The sequence below is a fragment of the Ranitomeya imitator genome, chromosome 6, assembly GCF_032444005.1.
Source record: "Ranitomeya imitator isolate aRanImi1 chromosome 6, aRanImi1.pri, whole genome shotgun sequence".
Taxonomy (NCBI): Eukaryota; Metazoa; Chordata; class Amphibia; order Anura; family Dendrobatidae; genus Ranitomeya; species Ranitomeya imitator.
The window spans coordinates 45006607-45031985 of NC_091287.1; the positions used below are offsets into that span (position 1 = coordinate 45006607).

General features: G+C 43.4%; 1 protein-coding gene across 2 annotated transcripts in view; it reads right to left on the bottom strand.

The window, feature by feature from the left end:
* Nucleotides 1-13261: 13261 nt before the first annotated feature.
* Nucleotides 13262-25379, bottom strand: part of PRTFDC1 (phosphoribosyl transferase domain containing 1) — a 40574-nt gene continuing 28456 nt past the window's right edge. For both annotated transcript variants that reach the window (XM_069729585.1, XM_069729586.1), the window contains exons 7-10: nucleotides 24859-24941; nucleotides 22650-22693; nucleotides 18611-18687; nucleotides 13262-13693 (exon numbers count right to left, since the gene is read on the bottom strand). In XM_069729585.1, the coding sequence (XP_069585686.1) occupies nucleotides 13646-13693; nucleotides 18611-18687; nucleotides 22650-22693; nucleotides 24859-24941 (252 nt within the window). In that variant the 3' untranslated portion in view covers nucleotides 13262-13645. The remainder of the gene's footprint in view (nucleotides 13694-18610; nucleotides 18688-22649; nucleotides 22694-24858; nucleotides 24942-25379) is intronic.

Consider the following 25379-nt stretch of genomic DNA (forward strand, 5'->3'; position numbering starts at 1 on the left):
GACTGACCAGGTACTCATTCAATGGACAAGAGGTCCTGCTACCGAAGGCGGGAATGGTGTTGAAAGAACTGCCGGGGTGGAGCTGAAGTTTTTTGTGATGTGATGTTTTTTGAATGTGATGTCCTTTTTGGTGAGTTATCCTGCAACTGGGTAGCTTTTTGTTTTGGTCCTGACAGTATGGTTGAAGGCTGTACTACATGACCACACATCAGGGAAACTAGACCTTACTGTAATTTTCACCAACCAGCAGGAATCCTCCTAACTACTCTACAGAACATAGTAGCTCCCACCCATGGCTTTCAGTGTCCCACCATCAGCCACTGCTGATTCCTGCATGAGGTTGATACTTTACAACAACTCATTTGTTAGGCTCAGCTTGTGAAGAGGACCCACTAAGCCATAGTACCGGGTGGGTACATGAACAGCAGCCGCAGCTCTCACTTTGTGGTTACTCATACGTCTGAAGGCAGGACAGTGACGTCGGGCTGAATTGGCACAAAAGATGTAAAAACCTCACGCGAGTCCCGGGAACACGAATTCCAACACAGCTTAAACGGTGCCAGCACGGGAGATGAGTATATGTGATTTTTATTTTAACGGGGGCAAACATTCAGATTGAGAAGGCGGTTGTCCTCGTAGTGAACAACCTCTTTAAGCACAGTGTGCACAGAGGGAGATAATGTCACTGCATCACACTGGGCAACCTGCGAAACTCCCACCCGGAGCACAACAGAGGGCAGCACAACGAGATGAAGGAAGGGGAATCTGAGAAACCCGGGACAGGTGTGTAATATCATTACTGTGCATGAAGGGAAAAGGATGGCCATTTGCTTCCTAATTATTATTCTTATTTATTATTATAGCACCATTTATTCCATAGCGCTTTACATGTGAGGAGGGGTATACATAATAAAATTCCTAATGGCCCACCACACTGCAAAAATTGCTTAGTTATACTACAAGTCGCGTGAAGAAAGAAAAAAATAACTTAAAGTGTTACCTTGGTCTCCAGATATTCCAGATCTCAGTCGTATCAAGCATCTATGGGATGTGCTGGAAAAACAACACATCTGTAGAGGTCCCATCTCACAGGGAAGAGTCTGGTATGAAGTATCAGTAGGGTGCGGAAAAAGGTGTTCACCTCCTCCTTGGGTAGATTGAATATTACAGTCGTGAGGCACAATGCTAAAAGTGTTTTAAACCACATTTTAGAAATTTCTTGTTACTGTTTTCCAAACACGAAGCCTTTTATTACATCTCTGCTTATTCTATGGAACACTTCATGCATTAGACTTTAGAAAAGCTTTTGTTCCTAGAGGGCTGGTCCAGTCAATAATTCCATTGATTCACTAGGGAAGTCACTTCAGGTTATGAAGTGGAACCAGCCAACATGGACGGTGAATAGCTCTCGGATCAGCAATTGCCTTTCCTTGGAATGTTTGACTGCTCCATCCAGTATCTCTCACCATGAATGGTTACACCCTATGACTCACAATCTGCTGCAGCGTTACATTTGCACAGCAACATCTGGAAGTTTCCCCCCATCAGAAAATGATTGAAATTTGGGGGCTTTCTCATTTCAGGTTTATTCTGTAGCTAAAAATTTCCGGTCACCAGAGTTGCAGATCCAAATGTGCAGAAATTTTCTTAAAGTTCATTTTTTGGATTTGGCAGACTGAATACAATGCAGAAGGCTGGAAATATGAGGTCACAGCTTCAAATGTGTCTTATTTGTCTTTTAAAATGGAGACATCAGTTTCTTCAATCATCACATAATAAGACCCAGATGAAAGTCCTTAAAGGGAATCTATCACCAGGTTTTTGCTACCTGAACTGAGAGCATCATAATGTAGAGACAGTGACCCTGATTTCAGTGATGTGTTGCTTACTGAGCTGCTTCCTGTAGTTTTGATAAAATCATTGTTTTATCAGCAGGAGATTATCACTAGAGGACTAGTAAACTTGCTGCCAGGTAGTCCAACCACACCCTCATCAATGATGTGCAGTTTTCTGTCTATAAACAGTTTACACAGACAGCAGCCAATCAGTGGTGTGGGCGGGGTTATGCAGAGCTCAGCATTTAGAGAAATGGTAGATCTGCAGCAGAGGATACTGTGATTTTATCAAAACTGCAGCAAGCAGCCCACTAAAGGTACCTTCACACTCAGCGACGCTGCAGCGATACCGACAACGATGTCGATCGCTGCAGCGTCGCTGTTTGGTCGCTGGAGAGCTGTCACACAGACCGCTCTCCAGCGACCAACGATCCCGAAGTCCCCGGGTAACCAGGGTAAACATCGGGTTACTAAGCGCAGGGCCGTGCTTAGTAACCCGATGTTTACCATGGTTACCAGCGTAAAAGTAAAAAAAACAAACACTACATACTTACCTACCGCTGTCTGTCCCAGGCGCTCAGCTTCTCTGCACTCCTCCTGCACTGGCTGTGAGCACAGCGGCCGGAAAGCAGAGAGGTGACGTCACCGCTGTGCTTTCCGGCTGGCCGGCGCTGACACAGGATGCAGGAGGAGTGCAGAGAAGCACAGCGCCGGGGACAGACAGCGGTAGGTAAGTATGTAGTGTTTGTTTTTTTTACTTTTATGCTGGTAACCAGGGTAAACATCGGGTTACTAAGCGCGGCCCTGTGCTTAGTAACCCGATGTTTACCCTGGTTACCAGTGAAGACATCGCTGGATCGGTGTCACACACGCCGATCCAGCGATGTCTGCAGGGAGTCCAGCGACTAAATAAAGTTCTGGACTTTCTTCAGCGACCAACGATCTCCCAGCAGGGGCCTGATCGTTGGTCGCTGTCATGCAGAACGATTTCCTTAACGATATCATTGCTACGTCACAAAAAGCAACGATATCGTTAACGATATCGTTATGTGTGAAGGTACTTTTAGAGATACATGGCTGGAATCTGGGTCTCTGCAACAAAATTATGCTGCTCTCAGATGGGTAAACATATTACCCACGCCCATACCCTCACACTTGGGGCGGGCAACACTTTCCTAGATATATCAACATACTACTCAACTAAACCAGTTATTAAACCGAATGCTGAGTCAAAAAGTGTCTTTTGCTAATTTTATATAAAAAGTTACAACTTTATTGAAAAACACATTACATATAAAAAAATTATTAAAACAATACCTCTGAACCACAATAAACAAAGTAGCTGACAGGTAAGCGTATTAAACATGTGTTACTTAGCAGATAACTCATAACTAGAGCGACGAATTTTAGATTAGTTTATAGAATTATGCATCTTTACACAAAGACCAAAATTGGATTTTTTCACAGTGCAAAAATGTCAACCGCTGTTAGTAGATAAATAGATACTTGGTAACCTGATGTCATAGCCAAAGTGCTTTACCCATACGGGAAGTGGAATCCTATATACCAAAAAATGAGCTGATCTACTGTCCAGCAATTACAATCAATAACCTGCTCAGATAAATAGATACCAATTGGAAACTGCTAGAAAAGCCTAATACCATAGCCAAAATTGCTTGACCTATAAAGAATATACAACAAAGGTCCTTTATACACAGATTGAGCTTAAGCTGCTGTACAGCACATATCAGATTCACCTGCTGCTCACGTATACGGATACACACAAATCTCTAACTTCCATATAATCTAACAAGTTACCCTTCAATAAACCCAAATATTACTGGCAACAGATGCCTAAAACCTAACAGCGCTAAACAGATCTGTAAGATGCATATTACCTAACTGTTGGGAGATCTCTGCTAGCAGCCGCGTGGCACGCTACACCTTGTCAGACCCCGACGCGCGTTTCGCGACACCTTCCTCCTGGGGGCGTGTACTTTGCTCTGCCCTCTTGAGGGCAGACAAAGTACTGCAGTGCGCAGGCGCCGGAAAGGTCAGAGGCCCGGCGCCTGCGCACTGCAGTACTTTGTCTGCCCTCAAGAGGGCAGAGCAAAGTACGCCTGCGCCGGAGCCGTGGCTGAAGATCAGAAGAGGACGTCATGGAAAGAAGATAGGAGGCGCCGCAGCGGACCGGAGACGCCCATCCGACCAGACCAGCAGCGGGACCGCCCCTGGGTGAGTATAATCTAACGTCTTTTTCTCCTTTTTCAGGTAACATCGGGGGCTTATCTACAGCATTACAGAATGCTGCAGATAAGCCCCTGATGCCGGTGGGATTACCTCACCCGCGATTTTCGGGGTGACAGGTTCCCTTTAAGGACATTGTCCCAGTTCCCATATTATGAAAGAATAAGTGAAAACATTATTTTTTAATAACTATTACCTAAGAAATGACCAAACCCATACATCTACTCCTCTATTTGATCTATTAGCTAACCCTTTAAGAACCAGGAAGTTTTTCATTTTTTCCTCACCTTTTTCCAACAACCTATTTTTCTTTTTCTTTCAACATTAATGTCTGAAGGCATGTTTTTTTCTGGAAGCTTTAGTTTTGTTTAAAGGGGTTGTCTGGTCCAAACAAGTAAGTCTGCAATCACTCTGTGTGACTGCAGATTTATGAATACCCCAGTGAACTCACTGTCCGCTGCGGGGGATTTGCCGGTTTCAGACTTGGGACCGGAGGGTATGCATGAGTTAGGCCGGGGTCACACTGCGAGTGTGATGTGAGAAACTCGCGCGAGTCTCTCAAATCAACACCCGGTGCTGCCGCCGGTACTCGGGACCGGAGTGTGCGGCTGCATGTATTTCTATAATGGTGGTGCACCATCTTGGGTGTCAGCTCCGAGCATTCCTACATGAACAGTTTCCTGGAAAGTGGATTGGTCATCGTAGGCCAGTTGAATGACCACCAAGGTCTCCCGATCTGACCCCCTTAGACTTTTATCTTTGGGGTCATCTGAAGGCAATTGTCTTTGCTGCGAAGATACGAGATGTGCAGCATCTGAAACAACGGATACTGGAAGCCTGTGCTAGCATTTCTTCTGTGGTGTTGTTATCAGTGCGTCAAGAGTGGGAGAAGAGGGTTGCATTGACAATCCAACACAATGGGCAGCACTTTGAACACATTTTATAAGTGGTCATAAACTTGTAGATAACTCATGAAAGAATAAAGTTACATTAAAACCAAGCACACCATTGTTTTTTTGGTGTGAAATTCTCAATAAGTTTGATGTGTCACATGACCCTCTTCCCATTGACAAAAAATAAAGTTGGATCCAAAATGGCCGACTTCAAAATGGCCGCCATGGTCACCACCCATCTTCAAAAGTTTTCTCTCTCCATATACTAATGTTCCACAAACAGGAAGTTGATATCACCAACAATTCCCATTTTATTTAGGTGTATTCATATAAATGACCCACCCTGTATTATCCCTGTACTGTGACATCACTGTGTATTATCCCTGTACTATAACGTCACTATTTATCCCTCGGCCGTGATTATTTTTTTTATTCCTGTACTGTGACATATTTTCCTCCTTCCTCTCTCTTTTGTGATGTCACCGTTTAGTAAGCCTGTGTGATGACATCACTGTGGTTATTCTCCTTTCTCACACCCGACGTTTCGCGGTGTGCACCCTAATACTGTGCCCCCACCCATGATTATATCTACATGGTATCTGAGGCTCCACAGAGGCAGAAATCTCTTTACATTATTATATTATAATTATATTTGCTTAATATCCGTTTATATTATAATGTCTTTTTGCTTATAAAATGATGACATTTATCTTTCTGAAAATCACATTACTGCAAATGGAAACGAAAGCTAAAGCTGCTCATCCTATAAGGGGGCAGAGGAGCTGGAGCGGCCTCTTACCCTAGGAATCATGTACCGTGATCACAACCAGAGTTAGTAATGAGATTTCTGTGGCAGGTTCTGTTCTAAATGAAGTCTTTATTGCTGCATACAAACTGATAGAAATGAATGAGATTTGGCAGAAACATCTCTCAATATCTTTTCTTTATTTTCTGCCAGTAAAACAAGTTCAGTGGCCAAAGAGATTTTCAAAAAATTATGTTTTCTATCTTAAAGTGGTTGTCCTGCAAAACTAAAGTATGTTTCATTGTGTGCGAGATGTTACTGAAAATAATGGCACTAAAGGTACCTTCACACATAACGATTTCGTTAACGATATCGTTGCTTTTTGTGACGTAGCAACGATATCGTTAAGGAAATCGTTATGTGTGACAGCGACCAACGATCAGGCCCCTGCTGGGAGATCGTTGGTCGCTGGGAATGATCAGCACCTTTTTTTGGTCGCTGATCACCCGCTGTCATCGCTGGATCGGCGTGTGTGACGCCGATCCAGCGATGTGTTCACTGGTAACGCAGGGCCGCGCTTAGTAACCCGATGTTTACCCTGGTTACCATTGTAAAAGTAAAAAAAAACAAACACTACATACTCACATTCCGGTGTCTGTCACGTCCCCCAGCCTCAGCTTCCCGCACTGACTGTCAGCGCCGGCCGGCCGTAAAGCAGAGCACAGCGGTGACGCCAGAAAAATTTACTAGACTCTCTTTTGCTGTTTAAATAAAAATTAATGTTTTATCAGCTGGAGATTATCACTAGAGGACTAGCCTCCTGGTCCAACCCCTCCCCTCCACTGATTAGCAGCTTTCGGTCACTATACAGTACACACAGAAAGCTGCCAATCAGTGGTGTGGGTGGGGTTATACAGAGCTCAGCATTCAGAGCTTTGCGCAGAGAAACTGTGATTCTATCGCAACGACTTCACCCAGTAAACTAAGTGAGACATCGTTGGAATCAGGCTCTCTGTCCTTACATCATTCTGCTGTCAGATTCCATATCAAAAACCTGCTGACAGGTTCCCTTTAACATGGCATTAGCACTGTCCTAAACAGTTCAACTTGTAGCCATATTGTAAAAGTGTGATATTTGGAAGAGGGTGGCAAACTCATTTTGAGCCATCTTATCTACTTCTCTCACTCTGTATCCAAATACCTTGGCTCTATCAAAGTTGGCTTTTTGGCACCTCCTGCCACCTAGAACCCAGGAAAAATGCACTAGTTGCCTTTGCCCCCTTTAATCAGGGCTACACTTTTTTTCTACACTTAAATCAGGGCTATGGCACCATTTTCTGAAAAGTGTTGTCCAGGACTTTAACCCCTTTCTGACATCGGGTGTAATAGTACGCTGATGTCAGACTCCCCATCTTTGGTGCGCCCCTTACCGGGCACATGACAGCTGATATATACAGCTGACATGTGCCCGCAACAGCCGCGGGTGGAATCACAATCCACTCGAAGCTGTTAACTAGTTAAATGCCGCTGTCAGTTTCGGACAGCGGCATTTAACTTGCACTTACCGGAGCCGAACCACTAATCCTGCCCATCGGTGACCCCATCACATGATTGTGGGTTACGGATGGGTTGGCATGACAACCAGGGGTCTCTACAAGACGTCTATGGTTGTCATAGCCAAATTGCTATGAGCACTGCCCGGTGGTCGGCGCTCGTAGCAAGTGAGCATTTCTGCTACACACAGGCGATCTGATCATCACCTGTGTGTAGCAGAGGCGACCGAAGTAGTGCAGCTTCTAGGTTTCCCATGGAGACTATTGAAGCATGCAAAAGCTATAAAAAAAATTTAACATTTTAAAAAAAATTAAAATATAGAAGTTCAAATCACCCCCCTATCGCCCCATTCAAATTAAAACAATAAAAAAAATATAAAAATATAAACATATTTGGGATCGCTGCATTCAGAATCGCCCTATCAATGTAAAAAAAAAAAGAAGTAACCCGATCGCTAAACGGTGTAACGAAGAAAACCCTCAAAAGTCAGAATTACGTTTTTTTGGTCACTACTACATTGCAATAAAATGCAATAACGGGCGAATAAAAGATCGTATCTGCACCAAAATGGTATCTATAAAAACATCAGCTCAGCACGCAAAAAATAAGCCCGCACCCAGCGCCAAATCACAAAAAATGGAGACGCCACAGGTCACGGAAAATGGCACCATTTTTTTTTTTTTAACCAAACGTTAGAATTAGAACCTAGACACGCTTGGTGTCAATGACCTTATAATCGCAGGTCAGAATCAACATAAAGTGAACACGGTAAAAAAACACACAAAAAACAGCAACAACTGTGGAATTGCACTTTTCTTGCTATTTCGCCACACTTGAATTTTGTTTTTTTTCCCCGATTTCCAGTACACGATATGTTAATACCTATGGTGTCGTTCAAAAGTACAACTTGTCCCACAAAAAAACAAGCCCTCACATGGCCATATTGGTGGAAAAATAATAAAGTTATGGCTCTGGGAAGAAGGGGGGAGCAAAAAACGAAAACGTTAACCCCCGATGATCAGCGGTTCCCAATGTCAGTGACCAGTACTGCTCAGTTACAGAGCTACACAGACGGAATAGTGGCCACGAGTGGGTACTACGCATCCGTCCCCTATCGATTTGAATAGTGGGCGGATGTGCAGTACCCAAACGCGGCCACTATACAGTTGACGGCGCTCTGCTATCCAGTTCCGTAAGTGAGCAGTTCCTGGTGCTCCAGCTGATTGGCGGAGGTACCGGGTCGCACCCCCACTGATCAGACATTGATGCCTTATCCTATGGACACCTCCTGAAGGCCAAAACAACGCCATAGCAATACTGAATTTTACTATTCGTATGTTTTTTGGTTTTTTTTGGTATATGGAATGAACCCAGAAAACTCAGTGGAAAAATTGAAAAACACAATGGAGATGATTAATGAAAACTGGGATGCGCGCCAGAAAAGCCGTTTCACCCATAGAAATCTATAAAGAATTTTGTTGTATTTTGTATGAACCAGTTTCCATGCAGAACCTCAGCGCTACCACAGAGTTTGCAGCCAATTTGTGGTTTTATTCTGGGCAGCAGCATTATAATGTAGGATATACACATTTCTGTAAGGAACATGTAAAGTGTTTTTAATCATCTGCATTGTGGATTCAGGAATAAGGCGATATCTCTATATTACAAAGTGCAGCTGGGGTCGGAGGGATTTGGGCTTTAACTGCACTATTGTCATGAAAATTGTGGTTAGAGAATAATCTTAATTTTATGCATTCCCAGACTATGACATGCACACGGACTTCAAAGAACTCTTCCTTTGATCCCCTCATTTTCTCCATACAGTCTACAAGGCACAAAGTGGAGGGTCATTAATTGAGCTGCTGATGGGTCACTTTCACAGCTGATCACCCGGCTTCATCTCCAGATCTGATGACATGTCACCAGGTGGCTGGAGAGACACATGAAGCAATTCGGGAGGATACTCCTCCTCGTCCTCCTAGGCCATGAGCCTTACATATTTCCACCAGAGGGAACGTCATCGTCTGATTTATGTTTTATATATTACGTTGAGTTCATTTCCTGACAAACTATTGACCAACAGATTCCAACATTGAAAGTTAAAGATGAACGGATCAATCCACAGAGGATCGAGTTCAAGTCGAAATTCCTTAAACGAATGGTAACTTATGAGTGAATTCAAACACTTTTTTGGCGCTGCAGTGTGCTGCCCTATTTATTTAACTATATACGAGTTGGCGACTCTGGGTTCAGCACCTGTTCACACTCAGTCTATGTTTGGATGTGCAGGTCAGGTTTTTGAAATGTATTCTCTAGCCTTCTGATCGTGCACTCCTTGCCTCCTAGCTTCAGGTGTTTTAATTATAGTAGGTCCAATACCCCTCCACATAGAGAGAGAATTTGAGTCCAAGAAGAGGTTTTTACATGTACCCATTCAGATGGAGACGTTTATTCTCAGTGAGGTAGGTCAAACGTAGGACCTCGTATAAGAGAGATGCCTTAACGTGGCTACGAGGTACACATAAAATTGGCCATTTTTGTGCGCTAAAAGCTCTCATTTTTCATATTTCTAGTGCAGTAATGCAGTTCAAATTTCGTTTTTTCAAGTTTGCATGTTTTGGCGCTGCAGTGTGCTGCCCTATTTATTTAACTATATACGAGTTGGCGACTCTGGGTTCAGCACCTGTTCACACTCAGTCTATGTTTGGATGTGCAGGTCAGGTTTTTGAAATGAATTCAAACACTGTTCAATCTTCTACCCCCTCACAAAAAAATCTCCTTCTCACTCTCTGTGTATTGTGATTAGCGCAAATCTACATTTTGGGAAAAATCCGATGAAAAATTTCAAACGACCCGTCAAAATGATTTCCAAGTAACTGAAAAACATGGTTGCTAAATTCCAAAAATGGTGCAGCCCCCGCCCCGTCTGCAGGGTGACTGTGGTTTTCCCATCTCTAGACCAAGTAGCTTCAATGGAGCTGAGCAGGAATATTGGGCCGGGATCACACACAGCGAGATACGGCTGAGTCTCGCAGGTTAAAACCAAGCTCTGGCACCGGCACTACGGAGCGGAGCGTGCAGCCGCACAGCAATACATGGAGCCGCACGCTCCGCTCCGGAGTGCCGGTGCCAGAGCTTGGTTTTAACCTGCGAGACTCGGCCGTATCTCGCTGTAGTGTGACTCCGGCCTTAGTCATAGCCAGGAGACTAGAGTGGAACTGCATTTTTGGTAAAGGCAGCCATGGATTTCTAGTCATTGACAAGTTTTTCCTTGTATTAAACGTACAACTTCCAAGGGAGCGGCGATTTGGAGACAGAACAGACCACTGATGAGGGTGCCGCTGGAGGGTTGTGGGGCAGGGAGCACAATTTAATTTAATTTTTTACTACTTTGATTAATTAGGGCCTCCCTGTACAAATAAGAATGTTAGGAATTATTGGATAAAAGGTCAGAGGACAATTAACTGGAATAGTTTTTTTTTTTTTTTTCAAAAGGGATGGCTTTACAATTAGTGATGAGCGAATATACTCGTTACTTGAGATTTCTCGAGCACGCTCGGGGGTCCTCCGAGTATTTTTTAGTGCTCGGAGATTTAAGGTACCGTCACACATAACGATATCGTTAACGATATCGTTGCTTTTTGTGACGTAGCAACGATATCGTTAAGGAAATCGTTATGCGTGACAGCGACCAACGATCAGGCCGCTGCTGGGAGATCGTTGGTCGCTGAGGAAAGTCCAGAACTTTATTTCGTCGCTGGACTTCCCGCTGACATCGCTGGATCGGCGTGTGTGACACCGATCCAGCGATGTCTTCACTGGTAACCAGGGTAAACATCGGGTTACTAAGAGCAGGGCCGCGCTTAGTAACCCGATGTTTACCATGGTTACCAGCGTAAACGTTAAAAAAACAAACACTACATACTTACCTTCAGCTGTCTGTCCCCGGCGCTCTGCTTCTCTGCACTCCTCCTGCATCCTGTGTCAGCGCCAGCCAGCCGGAAAGCAGAGCGGTGACGTCACCGCTCTGCTTTCTGGCTGACCGGCGCTGACAGTGCAGAGGAAAGCAGAGCGCCGGAGGACAGACACGGAATGTAAGTATGTAGTGTTTGTTTTTTTAACGTTTACGCTGGTAACCAGGGTAAACATCGGGTTACTAAGCGCGGCCCTGCGCTTAGTAACCCGATGTTTACCCTGGTTACCGGGGACCTCGGGATCGTTGGTCGCTGGAGAGCTGTCTGTGTGACAGCTCTCCAGCGACCAAACAGCGACGCTGCAGCGATCGGCATCGTTGTCGGTATCGCTGCAGCGTCGCTTAGTGTGACGGTACCTTTAGTTTTTCTTGCCGTAGCTGAATGATTTACACCTGATAGCCAGCATAAGTACATGTGGGGGTTGCCTGATTGCCAGGGAATCCCCAAATGTAATCAAGCTGGCTACCAGATGTAAATCATTCAGCTACGGCAAGTAAAGCTTTAGTCACACTAAACGACTTAGCAACGATCATGACCAGCGATACGACCTGGCCGTGATCGTTGGTAAGTCGTTGTGTGGTCACTGTGTGGTCTCTCCAGTGACCAACGATCAGGGGAACGACTTCGGCATCGTTGAAACTGTCTTCAACGATGCCGAAGTCCCCGGGTAACCAGGGTAAACATCGGGTTACTAAGTGCAGGGCCGCGCTTAGTAACCCGATATTTACCCTGGTTACCATTGTAAAAGTAAAAAAAAAAACAAAACACTATATACTCACATTCTGATGTCTGTCACGTCCCCCGCCGGCGTCCACAGGGTTAAAACTGCGTGGATTAGCAGCGCTCCTGCTGAGATGCACTGAATGTGTCTGCATCGGCAGTAACAGCGGTGACGTCACCGCTGTGCTCTGCTTTACGGCCGGCGCTGACATAGTCAGTGCATCTCAGCAGCAGCGCGTGCATTAGCAGCGCTCCTGCCGAAAGCAGTTTTAACCCTGTGGACGCCGGGGGACGTGACAGACATCAGAATGTGAGTATGTAGTGTTTTTTTTTTTTTACTTTTACAATGGTAACCAGGGTAAATATCGGGTTACTAAGCGCGGCCCTGCGCTTAGTAACCCGATATTTACCCTGGTTACAAGTGAACACATCGCTGGATCAGCGTCACACACGCCGATCCAGCGATGACAGCGGGTGATCAGCGACCAAAAAATGGTCCTGATCATTCCCCAACAACCAACGATCTCCCAGCAGGGGCCTGATCGTTGGTCGCTGTCACACATAACGAGATCGTTAGCGGGTTCGTTGCTACGTCACCAAAAGCATGACGTTGCAACAATATCGTTAACGATATCGTTATGTGTGACTCCAGCTTTAAACTAAATCTCCGAGCACTAAAAAATACTCGGAGGACCCCCGAGCGTGCTCGAGAAATCTCAAGTAACGAGTATATTCACTCATCACTATTTATAATACAAGCACCACACATAGCGCTAAACATCTTGAGCGGTGGTGATCTCCTGACCGCAGTCCTGCAACTGATCGATTCATGTTGAGGTAGGCAGCTCAAAGCTGCTGATGCTTTTGATTGGCTGCCGAAGTCATATGTTGACACCACCGCCGCAGACCCATCAAGAAAACCCTGGTAGAGCAGTGGAGAGAGAGGGTCATCAAAGTAATGCTTAGTTTGTTCTTTTTGATTCCCCATCATTTCCCTTTTTAATCAAAAAACTCTATTAAAGGGAATCTGTTCCCCCTGGGATGTATATTACCTATTAATATGGGCATACAGGTAATAGAAATGATACACCAGTCCTACCTGTATGCCTCATATTAGGCCTACAACAATGACAAAGGAGCATCTTCTACGACTGAAAGGAAGGAAGGTTTAATCATTATCACAGGAAGTGATTTTTTCCTGTTCAAGCAGTGAGACTATGGATTCTTTACTGTAAGAGACTATGGAACACTCTGCCACATGATGTTGTAATGGAAGATTGAATAAACAAGCACAACAGTCTGGACGCCTTTATTGATAAATATATTACCGGTCATGGGTACTGGATTCTGCGATGGGGCATTGATCCAGGGACCTAGTCTGATTGCCGTACATGGAGTCTTTTAACCATGAACTAGCCAATATGCTGCATAATGTCCATCCTTAGCCATTGACATGCAAAGTAACGGGGCCGCATCCATGATACAGACTTTTGCTGGATGAACTCTGGACATGAAATGCTTAAAGTAAAAAAAAGATCCAACTGGGAGGAGAAATGTACACAAGGTTGTATAGAAGAAATATTGCGAGTATTTTAATTAGAATGTCTTTCCAGTTCTTTTCAGGTTTCACTTGGTTTTCTCCTTTTACAGATGTTGATTATTGCAGACGACCACTTGTCACACCTTATATTTTTCTTTGCCTTTTTCACTGATGATACATAAATGCTGCAAAACCCAAAATGAGAAATGATTATAGATGGTTACATTAATTAAAAATCACAGCAACGCATTGACTTTAGGTTTTTGGATATGACTATTGGATTTTTTCATGTTACACTATCTACCTTTATTTCATGTTACACTATCTACCTTTATTTATCAGTACCCGGCTCCAATATTTAAACAATGGATTTCCAAATGAACAAGATCTCATTATCTACAGGATACACAACACGTGGTCTGACTGCAGGGACTCCCACTCCGAACAATCTCGGCAATGGGGATCTGAAATGCCCCTTTGGTTGGAGTAGAGCATAGTCCTGTATGGAAGTCCTATACACAATGATGGAGCAGTGGCGCACGTGCGTTACGGGAAACCACTGTTGATTCCTATTGCTTGGTTTAGCAGCTATGGGGACTACAGCAAAACGACCTCCGTACATCAGGGAATATCCGGATCCTACAGGGCAGCAGTGCAGAAATGTCACAGACGCCCAGATGCTTCTGCTGTGTATTTATAGTCTACGATCCCCATGTAATAATTGGCTTATACAGATATAAATGCGTTCTGTACACAGTAAAATTAAACACAACAAATCTCGTTATATCACCGTCTTACAGTCCTAATCCTTCCATGTGTGTTCAGTTTCCAAGGTAATCTGTCTGAATTGTTAAAATTATCATATGTTACCGGATAGATCACCAAAAAGGTCTCAGTGTATTAGATCCTCCATAGGATAGGCATTATGTAAAGATGCTGGAAACTCCAGGTTCTCCTAATGTGGATTCTGCCCAATCATAGCAAGAACTACTGGATGAGATTAGAGTAGGCTCAGCCTTTATACTGCCCACCAGTCACCAACTAACTGGTGTTATTACAAAGAACCCTTCTACTGCCCTAGACCACCAGTGCCCTTACCTTAGAGATTTCAGCTCTGGAGCCTATTTGCAGTTTATCGCCCCTCTCATACATTGGAGTATGGAATTGAAACATTTACGTAGAGGGAAGGAATGATCCAAAAATTACCCGTTTTTTTAAATCAAGTTTTTGTGTTAAAATGTATTTTAAAAAAACAAAAATTGTCGATGATATTTTTTTTACATGTCATAATCTTTGTTAAAAAAAAAAAATCTCAAATACTAAATGAGTAAACTTGTACTTTTCACACTGGTCACTTGGGCTATTTTAGACTCTGCTTGTTTTTTTCAGGAAGAGTTTTTCAGCAGGCTCATTATCATCAGAGGCAGGATTACAATGACAGGTGACTTATCTATACACAACTGATAATACAGGATCCAAGATAGATCCGGAGACTGTTCATTGCTGCTAATAATAGAGAAAAATTACCGCACACTCAATACTGGAATAGTGCTTGAAAAGGTATATGCCAATTTTATTCAAAGAAATAATACAAAAATTGATGGTTGCCACATAGGTAAAAGTAGACAATGAACCCGACGTTTCGACCCTCCCGGGTCTTATTCATGGGGTTACTCTAGTCCTTTGATATGAGCGCATAAAGGTGGCGGTAGTGTGGGAAAAGCAAGTGCTCCCTTATGTATAAGACATGACCTGTCAGTATAACCAGTAGGGGCTGCTGTCCCGAGTAAAGAAGAACTGGGCACACGACTGGCCGTAATAGGTTCTATGGGCCTGTGTGGAGTCCTGTGTAGGGTCAGCGGCGCATCCCGCGCCTAGCTGTGTGGTCCTACACCCTGACCTGAGTGCACACCAACAGCTGAGGGAGGTGAATTGGTCTGAAATAATTTACCTAAGACACTGGCAGTGCATTGAGTTTGTAGGACACTGTTCAACTTTCACACTTTGGTCAGCCATTGAGTTGCTCAAGCACTGTGCAATCTCACACCTTGGTCAGCCAAAGGCATTGCTCAATCTCACACTTTTGTTGGCCAATGTTTACTTTGTACGCATCACTAATTTAATTCAACTGTACTAATCCAAACTACCATCTCAGGTGACCAAGACAAGATAGTTATAACCTGGAAAAAGAAATCACAAAAATAAATGGGTTTCTTTTACTGCTGTACTTGCTTTTTTTCATTACCTATTGCTTTCAATGGGTGAAAAATGCTGAAAAAAACTCAGAAAAAGTGACACGCTCTATGTCCAAAAAAATTGCAAAGCACAAAATACTGATGACAAAAAAAAAAACCAAACCATGTGTGTGCATGCTAGAAGTAAAAAAAGAAATAGCATAGCAAAAGCTATTTTTGAAACTCTCATAAAAGTGAAAGGAGTAAGCTTTGCATGCTTGGTTTCCTCTCCAGTATTCGAGGCCTGGGACCTCCATTCTCAAAATTAGTGAGATGGAACCTGCATTCTTCAGATATTTAACAACAAAAGAAAGTAGGAAGAATGCTACAGAGCATATTTACCCGTTAAAAAATACTTTATTGGCTTGATACATACATACACAAAAAAAAAAAGAATAAGAAAATGGAGGCTACTAAGCATACATTATCATCAACATCGTTATTTTTATATAGCGCTAACATATTCCGCAGCGCTTTACAGTTTGCACACATTATCGTCGCTGTCCCCATTGGGGCTCACAATCTAAATTCCCTATCAGTATGTCTTTGGAACGTGGGAGGAAACCGGAGGAAACCCACACAAACACGGGGAGAACATACAAACTCCTTGCAGATGTTGTTCTTGGTGGCATACACATGCAGGGGAACATCGGCATATGCAGGAGGTGAAAGGACATGCAAAGTGTAGCATTAGTATAACATAGTCCCCTAAATATACTGTGATTAATTGCTTAAAACTTTCCAACACATATCTGCAACAGAAGGGAAGCTAGGGTAACAGTATATAAACTTACATGTAACTGTCCCAGCTGCCTGCAGCGTTCCCACCGCCCCAACGCACGTTTCGTTAACTCTTCATCAGGAGAATTTTTTTAACGGGTAAATATAGGTTTTCTTCCTACTTTCTTTTGTTGTAGTATATCAAACAAGTTTAGCCCTTTAGTGTGTTTGATATATGGGACCTTTATTGCTAATAGTCTTCAGATATTTGTTGTATACCCAGTGTTATATATAAAAAGGTGCGTTCGCAACCCGGGGTCCACCGTGCAGGAGAGGAACCTGCTGCTGGCAAATGGCGGCGGTATAAGCGAACTCTGTTAACTCCACAGAGTCGCTAGAAATAAGATGCTGTGCCCTGTTAGTGTCACAGGGGAACACAGCTAACTGCTGAGCTGGAGGCAGTCAGTGGTCACGCACCCAGAAAAGCACACAAACACTCCTCACCGGAGCTGCCGGTATTCTAAGGGCTTATTTCAGCCGGGTCCCTGAACACATACATACAGGCGCAACCACAATTAACAAGTTCATGACATGAGCTGATACTAGCGCATGGCCGTGCGGCCATGCGAACCTTTTATAGCTGCAGCATGTACAGGACCTTCCAAGAAGGACCAATGGAAGGCTGCCACAGAACTTGATCAGGTACAGGGCCTTCCTGGAGGACCAATGGAAGTCGCTGCAGTACCTGAGCATGTGACCCTAGACCTCCACTGAGAGATCTTACCCTGGGCATGCTCAGTGTGTGCAAAGCAGGACTTAGTCCCAGAAAAGCCTGCTCGCTGCAGACCAGTGCAGGGTACAATAGCAGAGCCTGAAAAGGCAGCAGTAACCCTTTGCACAGTATCAGGCTGAGTGAGACCCTGGGGCCGACATCTCCGCTGAGCAGGCTCCACTGTGGCTGATGCAGAATGGGAGACCGCAGCAGACACGGCTCGAGATTCCCCCTGTGCAGCGGCGGGAACTCGACTCCTAAGGCTACCTTCACACTAGCGTCGGACTCGGCCTGTCGCAGTGCGTCGGGCCGAGGTTCCGACGCTAGCAGTGAAAGCGCCGCACAACGGAGGCAGCGGATGCATTTTTCCTGCGCATCCGCTGCCCCATTGTAAGGTGCGGGGAGGTGGGGGCGGAGTTCCGGCCGCGCATGTGCGGTCGGAAAAAACGGTCCGTCGGCAGCAAAAAAAGTTACATGTAACGTTTTTTGCTCCCGGCGGTCTGCCACAACACGGCGCAACCGTCGCACGACGGTTGCAACGTGTGGCAATGCGTCGCTAATGTTAATCTATGGGGCAAAAATGCATCCTGCAGACAACTTTGCAGGATGCGTTTTTTCCCATAAACGACGCATTGTGACGTATTGCAAAAAACGCTAGTGTGAAAGTAGCCTAACACTCCTGTTCGGCTGTGGTCCAGTCCGAGCCTGGGCATACCCCCATGTCTGAGATGAGAATAACCCATTCAGGGGTTATTCTCATCTTCTAACATGACTATCATTGCCAAGTAATTGTAAAAACAAGCAACTTTGCAATTTGCTTATTAAAATTTAGTTTTAATTTTCACAAAATTTTTTTTTTTTTGTTTACTGCTTATTGTAAAGGAAATCGGTCGTCGCTACTGTATAGCAGAAGTGGCCAAATATGCGCAGAGCTTACAAGCTTTTTCTTATAGAGCTTGTAAGCGCTGCTCTGAAGTTGATTGTATCTCTGGAGCACACCGTTAGCTCCTAGTCCTGGCCAATTTCAGCCACACTGCGCTCCTCCGATGCTGCAGAGGGAGCGCACGTGTCAGGTCAGCTGTGCAACAGTGCTGCTCTCCTGATCTGTCAATCATTCAGGAGCGCTTGCTCCTCAGCCATCAGGACGTCAGGAGGCTGGGGAGCGGTGCGCTTCTGAAGGCAGATCATTGGATTAATCCATTAAGTGGAGAGAAGTAGAAAATTTAGAGGGTCCTTATTTAAAAATGGTGGAGTTTCTGAAAAAATGAAAACAAAAATTCCCTTTTATCTCTCCTCTACCCCTTTCATTTATTGTTTAAGTTCTTCGATCAGAAAAAAGATTATTTCAGCACTCAATGATTGTGAAGATCACTTACATGAAGGTCTCGGAAGTGTTCATTGTAGTCTAGCGCATAACCAACCACAAAAATATTGGGAATTTCAAATCCAATATCTATAAGAAAGGAAAAAAGAAATTATATAAAATGGTAGATGGAGATATTTCATTTGTCAACATTGAAACACTATTACAGATGTAGCAGAGACAAGTTTGTCAGCGCTAATTATGTAGGCAGAGATCAGTATGACAATGTATCAGATTAAAGGGAATCTGTCAGCAGGTTTTTGCTATGTAATCTGAAGTCAGCAGGAGATAGAGGCTGAAACACAGATTTCAGCAATGTGTCACTTATCAAGCTGTGTGCTGTTATTTACTTTCAATGAAGGTTTTATCACCCGGTGATTATCCTTGCCCTGACTAGCTGGCAAGAGCATGCTAGATAGGCCACGCCCCCTCCTCTGATAAGCAGCTCACTATCAATATACAATGTACTCAGAGAGCCTGGTGTGGGCGGGATTAACTGATGTGGGTGGGGTTAGCTTTCTCAGCTCTGCTGCACTGCTAAATCTAAAAACTCTGATTGTGTCAGAACTCCTGCACCAAGTATTCTAAATGATACATCATTGGATTCAGGGTCTCTATTCCTACATCCTGCTGCTCTCGGATGAGGTAGCAAAAACCTGATGACAGATTCCCTTTAAGTAAACTTGCTGCACGATGCGACACAAGTAGAAGGCACGATGAGCTATTCGCGGTCTGTAAATCTGTCGAAAGTAAAATTCATGGAGATTTTAAGGCAATTACTACCCAAATGTTTCCAATATTTCCAACCACTATTTTTTTTGGGCAGGAACTCACATTGTGGCATCAGAATTGAGTAAATAGAAGGACGGAGGATGATGTAGTTTATTAGCAAATTGGTTCTCTCCTCACATCCATCCTATTTACATGGAATAAAATGCTCTAAGCTTAAGGCCTCATTCAGACTTCAGTTTTTCTTGTACGAGCGTTGTGTTTTTCAAGGATAGGACTCGGACCCCTGATAATATATGAGGCCATTAACATGTCCGGTTCTTCCTCGGACCGAGGGGTCTGTGCAAAATCGTGTAGACATGTCTGATTTTGATCAGAGTCGGATCAGGATTACTGATGCAAGTCTGCGGATCCATAAAAAAAAAGTTGGACAGCATCCAAGTGCGGTCCAATTTTTACGGACTCTGATGGAGAAGATTTTTTACGTACGAGAAACCTGACGACACCCAGACCAAACTGATGAAACTTGGTCTGTATTTATCGCACACGAAGAAAAAAAAATGTGTGAATGAGGCCCAACACCCTGACCATAATGGTTTTAATGTTTCCATCACTTTTTGTCATCAGTAATATGGTTGTCGCCACTTTCTTGGCTGGTATAAGACAGGGTAAAGGAGATAATCTATAGACTTCTACAGAACAGTGCCTCCTTGTGGTCAACGTTAGAAAACATGCAGTTAACCACATGAAGGTGAAGACAATTTTTTTTTCTTTCCATATTCCTGCCATATTCTGCTGCATTTTTTTTTTGCTGCGTATTTGCTGCATTTTTGTTGTTGCTGATAAAGTTTAGTGCCCAACCCAAAAAAATTCATGATGCAACTTCCAGGTTTTTGCATATCAGTAATTTAATTAAGATGTTGCTTTAAAAAAAAAAAAAAAAAAAAAAAAACTACAGGTAAGTGCAAATTACATTGTAAAAAAAAAATACTAACATCCATACTCGTGTGACGATTCCAAGAGATTATGGTTTATATTGGGAAAATTGCAAAAATAAATGAATTTCACCTCCTGCTTTATCTGCACTTTTTTTTCTCTCCAAAAAAACGCAATGTGTGAACAGAGCTCAAATCTGCATAGACTTTGTGTGTTACCTGGTTTTTGCTCTAGAATCTTACATTTCCTCCAACCCTCAAAAAAAACCCCAAACAAACAAAAAAAAACCCAAACTTTCCAATAAGTTGGAATGTAGATGGTGACCAGAATGGAGATGGATGACCTCTGTACTGCTCTGTAGAATTTGTTGTCACTATACAAATAAAATATAAAAACTAAATGGTGATCGAAGTTCTAACTATATATTTCTGTTACCAGGCGGCAGAACATTGTAACATTTCTGCATTCCTGCTCTAAACATCAAAGCTTCATTATAATGGAAATATTGATACGATCTGTGAAATGCCGCGCTAGGAATTTTATTTTCTCCCTCCTTGCTTAAAATTAAGCTTGTATGAAACGCTGACTAAACAGCAGACAGGAATAAGTCCACTATCAGCGACACACAGCTCTGCCCCCGGGGCAAATTCTATGCACAGGGGCAAGTCTAACCTTGTGTTTGCATAGTAAGCCATCACCTTGGCTACTGTGCGCACCCCGGGGAAGCTGGAGAAAAATTACCGTATAGTTCTGACAATGAGGGAATGTGCAGACAAAGAGGTTTTGGAGCAAAATGTGACTGGAAACTCAAATTCCTCCTAAAAACTCAAAAACTTGAAGTTTCTGCTCAAAAAAACCTAGCGAAAAGGCTGTGTGTGCACATACTCTAAGGGTATGTGTCCACGGTCAGTATTGGCATGTCTGCTCCATCCAAAGCGCTGTCGGCTTTTGAACTCCCGTGGTTTCGCATGTGTTCATTGAACCGTGCGGAATCACCGCATCCTATACATTTGACTGTGATATTTATCTTGTGGAGACTGAGAGTCTCAGCAAGATAAATAGACATACTGCAGTCTGGAAAGACGCGCCGCATGTGCGAATACACAGGAAAGCCGGAGGCATCCCTGCACGCATAGTGGAGATGGGATTTCATGAAATCCCCCTCCACTATGCTGTAACATCTGGACGCTGCGGATTGGAAAAAAAAAAATAATAAAATAGTGGGATCCCCTCAAAAAAAACACAGCGTGGGGTCCCCCTATATTTGTTAACCAGCCAAGGAAAAAGCAGACAGCTGCAGCCTGGTATTTTCAGGCTGGTGAGGCCCATGGATTTTGACCCTCACCAGCCTAAAAATAGCAGCCTGCAGCCGCCCCACATTTGGCACATCCAAAGATGTGCCAATTGTGACACTTTTCCGGACTCTTCCCACTTGCCCTGCATTGGTGGCAAGCGGGGTAATATTTGTGGGGTTGATGTCACCTTTGTATTGTCCGGTGACATCAAGCCCACGTCTTAGTAATGCAGAGGCATCTATAAGACACCTATCCATTACTAATACTATAGCTACATGGTAAAGACACAGCCAGAATAAAGTCCTTTAATTGGAATAAAGACAGAGACTTCTTTAATATTCTAAATTAAACTATAGTTACTGCAACACCCAATTCCCCAAAGCCCTCGGTCTCCTGTAAAAAAAAGTAAAATAAAAAAGCAACACTATACCATACCTGTCCGCAGAGAAGGTAATCCATAATGTCCCACGACGAGTCCAGCTCTGCTACATCTGGATGCCTTTGGCTGAACGGTGGCATTATGCCTCCATCCAGCCTGACATCCAGACACTGCGGAGCTTACAGATGACCACCGGAGATAACTAGGTCTCGGCGGTCACCTGCACTGCAGTTCTCGCCGTCAGCTCAGCTCAGCCAGTTACTAACCCATTTACACACATTTTCCCCCAGACCAAGCATTCTCATTTTGTGTACCAACCTCTTGTGCGGCACGGTATCAAACATTTTGGAAAAATCAAGATATACCACGTCCAATGACTCACCGTGGTCCAGCCTATAGCTTACCTCTTCATAAAAACTGATTAGATTGGTTTGACAGGAGCGATTTCTCATAAACCCATGCTGATATGGAGTTACACAGTTATTCTCATTGAGATAATCCAGAATAAAATCCTTCAGAAACCCTTCAAATATTTTACCAACAATAGAGGTTAGACTTACTGGCCTATAACTTCCAGGTTCACTTTTAGATCCCTTTTTGAATATTGGCACCACATTTGCTATGCGCCAGTTCTGCGGAACAGACCCTGTCGCTATAGAGTCCCTATCAAATCAAAATCATTGCAATAAAAATGAAATGTTCCAATGACTCACAGTCCGGTCTGTATTTATTATTGGCCGATCGCTTCACCAACAAACTGGAAGGAAGAAGAAGAAAAAAATAAATGAAGAATAGATTATATGTACAAAGCCAATCACATCCATTCATAGGAAACATGCGAAACAGATGTTCTCCATCCACTGGGACGACTTTTGGCAGCCATAGTTCTACTTGGCTTTTAGATTGCAGCAGTGGTTCCAACGTCAATGTCTTTCCCTTTCCATTTCCTTTCCTTGTGAAATTCGATTTCAACAATTCGCTCGTAATTTGGCCAGAAAATGTAATGTGCGTTTCTTTATTATCAAATGTTGTACGAGAAACATGCGTCACGGTGTCGGTGCAGAGCGGAGGTGTCCGAGGAGCACGTCGTGTGCTAGAGGAAAGAAGTGGCCGTAGGGAGCGGAGGAGCGGACGGGAGAAAACAGTGACGAGAACATTAACCTTTTTTTTTATCCCCTTTTACGACTCTCCACAATTCAGGAAAAATTGGGTCCATCCGCCATTTCGTAGAATTTGCATGAAAAATTTGGATTCAAAAGCATAAAATTTGCAGCAAATTCAAGTCACCTCCTTGAACCGATTCGCTCATCTCTTGCCACTCCCAAAGTTTTATCCAATAGTAGAGATCTTGGGATCGCTAACCCAATCAACAACCTCCGTATCTGCATAAATTAAAGGGCTGGTCCATTACTTGGACATCACTTTCTTAAACAAAGGTGGTGGGGGGGCTACACTTAAGTGTCAAGAGCATATTCTGGTTATATATTAACAATCGACTGGCTGCAGCGCTCATGTGAAATAATGTCACACGAGCGCTAGCAGACACGGTGCAAACAATGCTGAAACAGCGCTGGTCAGAGAGGGGGTATGTGCTGCTTTTATTTTCAGAGGGGCATTGTTTCATTTAACAAGAGGCTGTCCAAGTAGTGGACAGCCCCCCTTTAATACACCCCCAGCAGGCACCGATTGACCCACGTACTGGATGAAGGAGGCTAGGAGAAGTCCTACAATCTCTAAGGGTAAGGTTTAGATGTTTGACAAAAACTATATTGATGGGAGGTAAAATCCTGGCCCTTTTAACTTCTCATATAGTCATATGGGAAATGGTTGCAGCAGGAGCCTCCCCCCTTTTCCTTGTCTGCAGTAGGACAGATAAAAGTGACTTAGCCCTGCTCATTGGCTAAAATGGCGTGGCTTCAGCCAATCACCAGCCAAGATAAAACTGATCAGCAGGGGATTACTTCTTTGTTCTGTGCAGGATTTCTGGCTGTTTCCAGGCCAAGAAGTCTAAGACTATGTGCAAACATTTCATTTTTGCGGCAAATTTTTCTTCAGGAAATTGCTGCGTAAAATAAGTTTGCGATTCGTTATTTTCCAATTCATTTTAATGGATGAAAAATGCTGAAAGAATTGACACGCAGCAGATTTGGAAAGTGTGACTGATGGCAGGGTTCACGTAACGGCCGGGAGAGCGAGTGCAGACACCGCTGGAATAGCACCAACACCGAAGGGGATAAGTATTATTATTTTACTGGGGGAGACATAAGGATTGAGAAGGGGGTTGTCCGAGTAGTGGACAACCCCTTTAATTGTGGTGTGCTGTTGCATATAAGTCTATATTTCATGCTGAATTTACACTTTTGTCGATTAGGTTTAGTGTCCGTTCATTTCTGGAGACAATTTTATATTATTTTTTTATTATTATTTAAAATGCATGTATTTGGGTCTAAAAATAAGTTTTAAAATTTGGTTCCATAAAAAAAAAAAAACTAAAACATGTTTAAACGGTTTTGTTCTTGGTTTCCTAACACAACCAATTTTGATGTGGTCACAAATCAACTGGAAGGAGCTAAAAAAATGAATGAAAAGGCATTTGAAAATCTTTCCTTGGACTGTCAAAATGAGCTCACTGATGGATCCTCAGTTAACTCATTCCACAGCACAGAGGATATAGATGGCAAAAGGTGCAAAAGATTTAAATGACAACAATGGTTTTTAGACAAAAATATATACTGTAATTGTGGTAATATCATAGACAAGAAAACTTTGTACCTTTCCTCCATTTTTACCTTAAGGTTGTAAAAAAAAAAAGGTTTAGCGCCATTATCAAGTGCACATCGTTTAGGATAGGACTAAAAAGTAGTCGCAGAAAATCTGGTCTAGATATAAGGGTATAGAGAGCCATCTAGTGCAGATACCAACCTTGCCACTTTCACCATTTTTGGATTGTACTTCTCCAGATGACTTAGCAGAACTTCCATCGTTCTGCCGGTTCCTATAACATCCTGCAGATTATAAAGACACCGGGTAACTATACAGATACAGGGCAAACAGGGCAAAAGCTTAGAACAAGAATGAATTCTCACCGCCACACAATAAGAGAAAAAAGAATGGATCTACCTGTGGCAATACATTTCTGTCTCCCAAATCATAACATTATGGACATGAAATTACTTGTGTTAAAAGGTAGCTTCAAATCTCAGAGGACAGAAGAGTCTGGGAATATAAACTGATGACGACCTTTGACAGTCTTAGTGCAGGAATGAATGTGTCGCATGGATTTATGTCTTTTTACATCAACTAAGGAACTTGCCCTTCAGACTATGAGGGGTCATCACAACAGAACCCGACCCCAATAAAACAATCCTTATCTAAGAACTGGCCCAATATTTATGGACATAACTGTTTATCACTCATGGTAATTCTGCTTCATGTCACCTGTC